Raw genomic sequence first — 9485 nt, 5'->3', positions numbered from 1 at the left:
ACTGTAGTCATAATTATATTTTGAGATACCTTCATGTCACACTGCACAGATACTTTTTGTTTCGTGTCTATATGTGCTATATGATGTCTATATAAGTGCTAAATGATGTCTATTACATTTATTCACAACGTTACTCATCGTATATACAAACACCTGTTTTGCTCCTTGGTAGCATTTTATGATTACACAGAAATAAGTCTTATTTTCAACCTGCTTTGAGGATAAATTCATTAAATTAATATCATATTACATACATCATAGAGACTAGCCATCTATTGATATCTTGCTAAATAAATTCACTGTGAGTGACTAAATCTTTCCCTTTAGGACCATCATCAGACCTTTAGGCCTTGACATTATTTTCTGGCATGCGAGGAACTGTATGACATTCCACAAGTTTAAGAGCTCTGATGCCAGGTATGAGGTACCTAGTTAACAAATATTTTTTAGGTAGTACTTTCCCAAGAAAGTCATCTGGCTGAGAACTTAGGGGTTATATTTATTTCAATTTTGACTTCTCAGGAACATATTGGAAAAAATTGTGAAGGAGCTAACATTATTATTTTTCTATATTGGCATATGAAAAAACACAATACAGAGTGATTATAAATGGTTCATCAAATTTTAAAAATCTGTATTTAAAAAGTTGTGCACAGAAAATTATGAATGATACATGAGAATAAACAGATACTGTCCAACTTTCGGGTTAGGTTGAAAGTGGTCGCAGCCCAAGCTCAGTTTCTGAAATGGCATCTATGCAACAGAAAGATTTTTGTGATATAGTATGAAAAATGTTTATGCATTACCGTGCAGCGTTTGTTTTTGCGCTGCAAAAAATAAAGAACAGACTGAATAGGTATTTTACGAGCGATGGTGACCTACGAAGGGCTTGAAACGATGAATCTGTCCAGATCTCCGACGAAACTTGAGAGCGTTTCTTTGAAGACTGGTTTCGAAGGATAAAAAGTAATGTTGAAATTATTTATTTTAAATAGTTATAAAAAATAGTCATAATACAAAAGTTTCCTAATGTCCTTTACATGAATATAATGCTGAATGGCATGAAGTAAACAATGAATTAAATTAGAAAGCTTCAGGATGCACATTACTCCGATTCGCAGTTAACGATGTGATAACTCATAAATGACTCGATTAACTGATCAGCGATTCATTTCGGTTGAAAGTATCAATGCTTCATGTAATTACGTTGGATAAACTAATCTTGTTGAACAACAATTTGATTTATAAAAACAAATTTTTGCGTTATCCAGATGTGAAGAAAATTTACATTTTTAAACCTCAAAATATTAAAACGTATTTTCAAGGATTTTTATCTTAATTTGTCTGGTTAGGTAGTTACTGTCGCTATCCGTTCAGTTGCATAATTTCATCGATACTGTCATTGACGATATTTGATGGTACTACATTAATCGATAGTGATGTGAATTTTTTGAGGTTATAACACTCTTGCCAGTGGTGTTTACATTTATATAGCAGAATAGTAAATGGTCATTATGCGAGTTTTGGAACTTTTTAGTGGAATTGGGGGTATGCATTACGCTATGGAGGGTAAGATATAATGTGTGCCACTTTTTGAAACGTTTTGTTTTACGAGAATAAACGTGTAGTTATGCAAAATACCCATTATTTTCTGTTATTACACTAGTATTTACATCAGTTATGGTAATTGTATAACAGCATTAACAGATAACTGTAATACAATACAGTATCCCAGGTGCACAGACTGCAAATTTATTCTGCTGTTATCATAGTTACATCCCATGTTATCCGTCAACTATTGTTCCCAACATTTTTATTAGTTTTTGATTGGTCTAAAATCTAGAATTATAATACAGAAATAGTGTTGTGAATATAGTCTGCTGAAAATTTTTTCATATTTCATGTGATTTTTGATATCCAATAGTATTCTTTTTTACTAGTAATTAGGTAAATATAACTTGTGTACACTACATTCTGTGCCAAATGCTGTTGTTTAAAAAAGCCGCCTACAAAAATTCCTGCAACCAGTACATGAAAAGAACAAGTGTTTAAACAATCAAGGTATAAAAAATGAAGAAAAAAAATGGTTTTAACCTTTGTTAATACAGAAAAATTATAATATCGTATAAATAAAGATACATGGTAAAGAAGGATGCAGAAAAGTTATATTTATTTAAACTATATTTAAAGGCAAAACAACAGATTAAGGTAATTCTGAGCAATTACTTGATCACCTTCAATTTTTGTTAATACACCATAGTAGATAAGCTTAGGATCACAAAAATACAATATCCAAATGTTGAAAACTCAGTTTGGACAGCAGATCTGTGCATGGTAAAAGTATGACCCTATTATCAGTGTTCTAAGCAATAGCAATCACCTTTGTTAGTTAGGCAATCTGTTCTGTTTAAACAAGTAATCAGCTTCAGTTAGCTGAGGTAAGGTTTTTGTAATATTGAACAATTACTTGGATCGTCAAATTTTTTTATACTGACAAAAAGTGAAGATCAATATAAATTGTTTAAAATGCAAAATAAACCTAAATTAACCTTAATATTTACCAGAGTTGGACTCTGAGTCAGCCACCGAAGATAACTGACAGCAGTCTTTGTAAAGTGATTCCCGTATACATGACTTTACCATGTAACATGTAGTTTAGTCTTTCTCTCTCTCTGTAGTAACTACTTTTGCTTAAATATAATTTCAGCCAATCATCCTACGAGATTATGTTTAGTATTGCTATATCTTGGTACTTCGTCCTGTCTCCACAGAATGAATTCATCTGAACAGTATGTCAAAACTCATATAACTGATTCCCAATTGATCAGAGTACTGATAACGCAGCAAGGACTTTGACTTTGTACGGATCACCTGCTGTCCAATATTTAGATTTGTTTTCCTGATCCTGAGCAAGTTAACTGGAAAACTGAAAGGAAATTAAACATAGTTGCTGGCTTCCTGAGATTCTTATCCCTACAGAGGATGGCTGAGGGGGGTTTGATGCTGTTATAGGTGTTTACATAAAGTAGTAACCTATGTAGCTAGGGGCCTGCCTGAGTGCTTACTTTGCCAAGATAGCTTTGGCATCAAGCCCCGGTTATCCAAGATATTCACTGTTAGCATAAGAATGAATGTGTTGAGAACTTTGTGATGGTGCTGTGGTGTGGGAGGGTAGAGGCATTGACCTCACTCCCAAAACTGGATCAGAGCAGAGATAAGGTACATTTTGATTAGAAGTTTATGAATTTGTTTCTTAATGTTTGAGTAAATCAAGAAGTTTGAGTGGGTTGAATTGTTGGACAAAATTGTCGTTGTGCTCCAACACTTGTTTTATTGGTATAAGAATATTATTTTTGGTCTTAAAAGACTCAATCAAGTAATGATTCAAACGCATAGACAAATTGAAATTATATATGGGAATAATTTTTGTGTGAAACCTTCCATATTAGAGGAAGGTGTGGGATTGCGCTTCTGCAAATTGGTTAATTTTAAGTTGAGGATTGTAAGTTATAGTTGGTGGTCGAGGTTAAAAAAGAAGCCATACGAAGGCAATAGTAAGTTGTGTAAATACACTGATGAAAATGTCTGCCAAGGTATTTGCATCAGTGGCTTCCTGACAGAGGCCAAACTGATATGTTACCAGGTTTAGAGGGTCTAAAAGATGACCTCAGTAAAGCCCATTAGGGCTAGAATGGAGGGGGTGGTGTGGCAACCATGATCATCCGATCATCACAAGGTGGGTGGGTGTTTTCTCCTACAGGGGTCAGAAGTTGAATTTTATTTTGCGCTTAGCCTAAAATCTATTTTACAGACTTTAAAATTGCTGTACTATGAAATAACATCCAAAATCATTCATAACTTTTTTTTTATGTACACCAATTATAAAATATAACAACATTTTACTTTCTATCGTTTATTAATTACTAATTACATTATAATTTTACTAAGTTTGTAACTAATATGTTTTAAGTATTTTACCATAGATTTTGTCAATTATAGCTAGTGGTATCAATGCTGAAGTTGTGGCAGCTGTAGATATTAATACAGTTGCAAATTTGGTTTATAAGCATAATTTTCCATCTACAAAATTATATCAGAAAAATATACAATCATTCTCTGTTGAAGAAATAAATAAAATATCACCAGACATTATATTAATGAGTCCACCTTGTCAACCCTTTACTAGGTGAGTAAAGACTTTTAATTTAGTTTACTTTCAATGATTAAACATAATGTTAACCTGGTGAGCAGTTAGTGCCACCATTTCTGAAAAAAAGGTGCAATATTACCATAATTCATATCCCACTTAAAGATAGATTTGAATACGTATATTTTATGTTAGTAGTATTCAATTAATAATTTTAATAATGGTTTGACTTCGACTAGTAAGACCTAATGGTTGAACTGTAGTCAATCTGTTGTAAACAGGACTGACTCCACCATACATTCATTATGAAGTCTATTTCAGACAACTATTTTCCAGGAGGAAAAGGAGTCAAAAAATTTAAGAGCAGGTAAAAACCACTTTGAACCATTTAAATGGAAACTGCTTGTCCTCTCAGATATGCATTTTTATAGCATAGCTAATAACTCTGCATTTTGGCAGCTCTGTTGCAGTAAATAAGTGGTTTAGGAATAGTAAAATTTACTGTTTACCAGTACTCTTATCAAAGACATTACTACTTTTATAAAAAAAATTAATGCAAATGTTGTTATTGTGCTTTTATTGTAAACTATTTTGATGTACGAGTGGTAACAGAAGAAGTAGAAGTTTTCAGTCTTCCTGTGTTTTGTATTTTAATGTTTCATGAAAGTTACCTACTGAATATTTCTTGGCTGATTCTACCACTTTCACACACAATATTAACTATTTCACAGAAAAAGCTACACATTTTGGCCAAGAAAATCATTCAGATTTTTTGCAAACACTAATGTAACTGTTTGCAAAAAATAATTCCTGTATATGCAACGTAAAAATTTCACATCTTTTATATGGATGCTGCAGTAGAGTTACACATTTTTCCAATTTATCAGAATTTAATGAATTTCTACCAAAAACATGCCGCATGTAAACTTGGTAGAACTTTCTTTTGCTTAAGTAATAGAACATTTCCATATAATGAAAATTAAGTTTAGCTTAAAATAAAACTTTGAAGAACTCTAAAAGGCTTTTTTCAGATATATAAAGTATTTTACATATTCAATTATTATTTTGACAAATATCTTTCTCAGATTAAACTATTTTTTTTTTTACATTGTTGCAGAATTGGATTAAAAAAAGATTTAAAAGATGAACGGACATGTGCCTTATTATATTTAATTAATATTTTACCACATTTAGATGAAAAATTAAAATATATTTTGGTTGAGAATGTAAAAGGATTTGAAAAATCTGAAGCAAAAGAAAGACTTACCAACTGTTTAAAAAACTCTGGATTCATTTATCAAGAATTTATTTTATGTCCAACACAAATTGGAATACCAAATTCCCGGAGTCGTTATTATTTAATAGCTAAAAGATTACCAAGAAAATTTTCTTTCTCAATCACTACACATATTGTAAGTAACATTTATTATTATTATTATTAATTAATATTTTTTATTTGAATTTATTATTATCATTAATAATTTTTTCACACTCGTATATAAATATTAAACATTTTTATATTACAAATATTATTTTAAGTATGGAATCTACATGTGAAAGTAAAGATTTTAATTTAAGAAATTATTATTTCCTATCAAAAGGAGATGAATTAGCAAAATAAATTTTCTGTCATTTTTTTAACCACTGATTACCAAGTAAACTCATACTAAGAAAGCTGACAATGAATTACATAACTTTCCTCGCTCTGCCAGTCAAGTTATGAAATTCATTTTTATTTCTTTTTTAATATTAATATATTAGAATCACAATTTTGAAAATTTGAAGCCTTTTCTTAACGATTAAAATATTCACTAAAATTGTTTTTTTTTAGATTTGGGTGCTCCTCAGTAGAGAGGGGTATTAGGTCTATTCAGTGAAATTATTATTTAAAAAAATGTTTTTAGCATTAAAAATTTGAAATTGCAAAATAATTTTGTTTTTCATTTTGGGGACAAAAATACTAAGGGAGGCATTCAGAAAATATTATTTTTTAAGTAAATCGTCCCTAAGTGGTGATAAATGTAAAGGACAAATAGGGATAAATGTAAATGTAATGCAAGGACTTTTACAAGAATTAAAATTTTTTTAAAAATACAAAGATGTAGACCATGATTATAAATAGTGTTATTTTCTAGGAAAGGGGTGAAAATTTTAGGCTATTTTTTTTTTCAAGAAATACTGAGTAGGGCTATCAAAATATTAAGATTTTTACATTTTAAATGCAATTGGTAGGTAACTTGCAAGATAGATTTAAATTTAAATATTTTTAAAAATTAAAAAAAATTTGTTACCACAAACCACTGGAGTGGGATGGAAAAAGATTTTAGTTGTTTAAAGGCCTATTGATGTAGAAAATGTAGTTGCAAAGAACTCACATTAACTCCTTTTCAGAAGCAATATATAGCTAGAAATAGAATAATATGTAGTCATTTTTAGGAAGGGGTAAATATTAAATAAAAAGTTTTGGCGTTTTGTGATCTTGATAAAAAAAACTTCAACTTTTGTAGGAAAAACTTTTTTGCTAGTGTCCCAGTAAAAAGTTGAATTTTATTTCAAACAAAATACCCCCACTCCTTTTCCCAAAACTTTAATACATGCTTTCCCTCCAAGGTAATACCTGTTCTTCCAAGACTGAAGAAAATCGGTCAGTGGGATCCAGAGTTATAAGAGCAACTTTAACAATATCTGTCTGATAAAAATAAACTTTTTGAACTTAGGAGCATTGGAACAAAAGTTTTTTTGCAGATTTTTACAATTCATTTAATTAATTTTTTTGTTAAAAAATGTTTTAATTTTTTTAATTTCTCCTAAAGGCAGATTCATTCACACAAATTAGTATTTTTTAATGATAAATTAATAGCACTATACATATTTTCCCAGATGATCTTCATATGAACTTATTTACTTATGTTTATGAACTTATTTAAAAACCCTTACAAACTGAAAATTTGCTAGAGATTATCAAAGTTTACTTTAAAATTTGGGTGCTATAATGTTTATAATAACAAACTGCTAACAACATACGCTGTATTTTCATATATGGTAAATTAACAGATCCCCATAGCCAAAAAGATGTGAACTTAATTAGATAACTTTGAATAAAAATTCTACTTACAAGATAATTTTTATCTATAACAAAACTTAATTTACATACATATAGATTATAGAAATAATTTCTATAATTTAAAAAATTGATATAATTAGATTTTCAATTGCAAGAGGTGCATAATAATGTCAGTCCAGTACCTTTGGAAAAAAACTATTTGACATAGATAATTTTTAAGAAACAAGTATTGCTACCAAACATATTTCATAATTCAGTTGTTTTCTTTCAATTACCCTAAACAAGGAAACCTATAATGTAAAACCTATGTGTTTCTTGTTTATTCTAAACAAGAAAACCTATAATATGAATAAAACACATCACTCTTTAACTCAACAGTATTCTTATTGTACTCAAGTCTTTCCCATCTTCAGGTGTGGATTTTCAGCTAAATAAGCAGTTAAATGATGATTTTTAAGAAAATATGTGTACATATTTCTGTATCAAATATATTTTGTAATAATTTTTAGATTTACTGATAATTATAGTTTTCATTTATTTAGTTTTTTTTTAGGTAGAAGAATTTCCAAACGAATTAGATTCAACTGTTTCAAAAGGAACATATTATTCAATAGCAGATGTAATTGAATCTGGAGATCAGTATGGTTCCGAATATGAAGAACTTTTGATACCTGATAATGTTCTTTTGAAACGTGCCAAATTAATGGATATAGTTACAAAAGAATCTACAAGATCATGCTGTTTTACCAAAGCATACGGACACTATATAGAAGGAACTGGTTCAGTTTATAGTCCTTTTACACAAGATGTCATTAGTTCAATTAAATGTAACGAAACAAATGAAAATGAATTTTATGAAAAAATGAAAACCTTAAAACTACGTTATTTTTCACCTTCAGAAATTGCTAGATTAATGAATTTTCCTGATAGTTTTACTTTTCCAAATAACCTAAATCGCAAGCAGAAATATAGATTGTTAGGTAACAGTATTAATGTTAAAGTTGTATCAGTATTAATCAAAATTATGTTGCATAATGATAACATCTGATAATAAAGTAAGTGCTGTAATAAAATTTTTCGTGTTCATTTATTTTTCATGATTTAGATTATAAATTACTTTATTTCTAATTGTCCACCAATTTTCATTTTACAAATAATACTTTTCCATAAAACTATATGCAATTTGATTATAATGTTATTTATAGCAGGAATGTTCTAACAGAACATGCATTTAAACAAGTTTGGGAAAGCACTATTTTTTATGGATATAATCCAGCAAATTGTTAAAAAACCCACACAAAATTTTAAAAAGCTAAGTTTTAACTTTACACATGCTTCACATAAAACTAAGAATTCATGCGCAAGTTTAAAAAATTGTTCAGATATGTTAATATTACAATACTACCAAATTGTATGTCATATATTTTGGTTAATGGTAGGGTAATTTTCCAGAATTACAATTTTTTTATTTAGGTAGTAAAATTACAATGAATGCAGACTTACAAAGGAAGGAGAGCCTCTATATATATAATCAAAGAAATTCTTGAACATATTTATATGGAAAGTGGCAAAAACAGAAAGGAAAAAATAGACACCTTTGAAATTTCATTTACAGGAAGCTGCTCAAAAGTAGGTGTATTGATAAAATTCAAAATGAAGTCTTAAGAAGAATAAACAAGAAGAGAAATTTGAGACAAAATCTTGAAAAGAAACGAACGAGATCGATGAGTCATTTATAGTCATCTAGCTTTAATTAATTTTATATGCAGGATGTGTAGCAAGTAAAACTGCACAGAATGATTGGTATATGAAAGACAGATAATTGAGAAAATAGCATGTAATAAATATGTTATCACAGATAGATTATCACAGGACAGAAAGAAATTGAGAATAAAATCAATCCAGTGACTGTCAAAAAAAGTTCTAAAACAATTTAGCTGTGGTATGTGGCTATTTGTCAGAAGAAGGACTTCCAGTAAAAGTTTTCACACCAATAAGAAGTGTACCATGATCAATATTTTAGAAAAAATAAACATTATACTTGTATATAAACAATTTTGTCTAATGCCAGGTGCATCAATATTGGATTGTTAATTTTGTTCATTTACCTTTACAACAAAAAGAATAACATTTTACACACAATTTTTATACCTACAACTTGAAAACAAAACCGAGCTACATAATACCGCCTTACCACACAAGTATAAAAAAATCCCAAATTTGAATTAAGCAAAAAGAAGATGTATGTCAATAATATGATAAAAGTAATACATG

General features: G+C 29.3%; 1 protein-coding gene across 1 annotated transcript; it reads left to right on the top strand.

Annotated features, from left to right (window-relative positions):
* Window positions 1-1360: 1360 nt before the first annotated feature.
* Window positions 1361-8300, top strand: Mt2 (tRNA (cytosine(38)-C(5))-methyltransferase). Its single transcript, XM_075375452.1, has 4 exons — window positions 1361-1569; window positions 4000-4186; window positions 5265-5559; window positions 7765-8300. The coding sequence occupies exons 1-4, from the start codon at window positions 1506-1508 to the stop codon at window positions 8257-8259; spliced, it is 1041 nt and encodes a 346-aa protein (XP_075231567.1). The 5' UTR covers window positions 1361-1505; the 3' UTR covers window positions 8260-8300.
* The last annotated feature ends 1185 nt before the right edge of the window (window positions 8301-9485 follow it).

Source organism: Lycorma delicatula, chromosome 9 (assembly GCF_047948215.1).
Source record: "Lycorma delicatula isolate Av1 chromosome 9, ASM4794821v1, whole genome shotgun sequence".
In the NCBI taxonomy this organism is placed as follows: Eukaryota; Metazoa; Arthropoda; class Insecta; order Hemiptera; family Fulgoridae; genus Lycorma; species Lycorma delicatula.
This window is presented reverse-complemented; position numbering and strand designations above follow the sequence as displayed.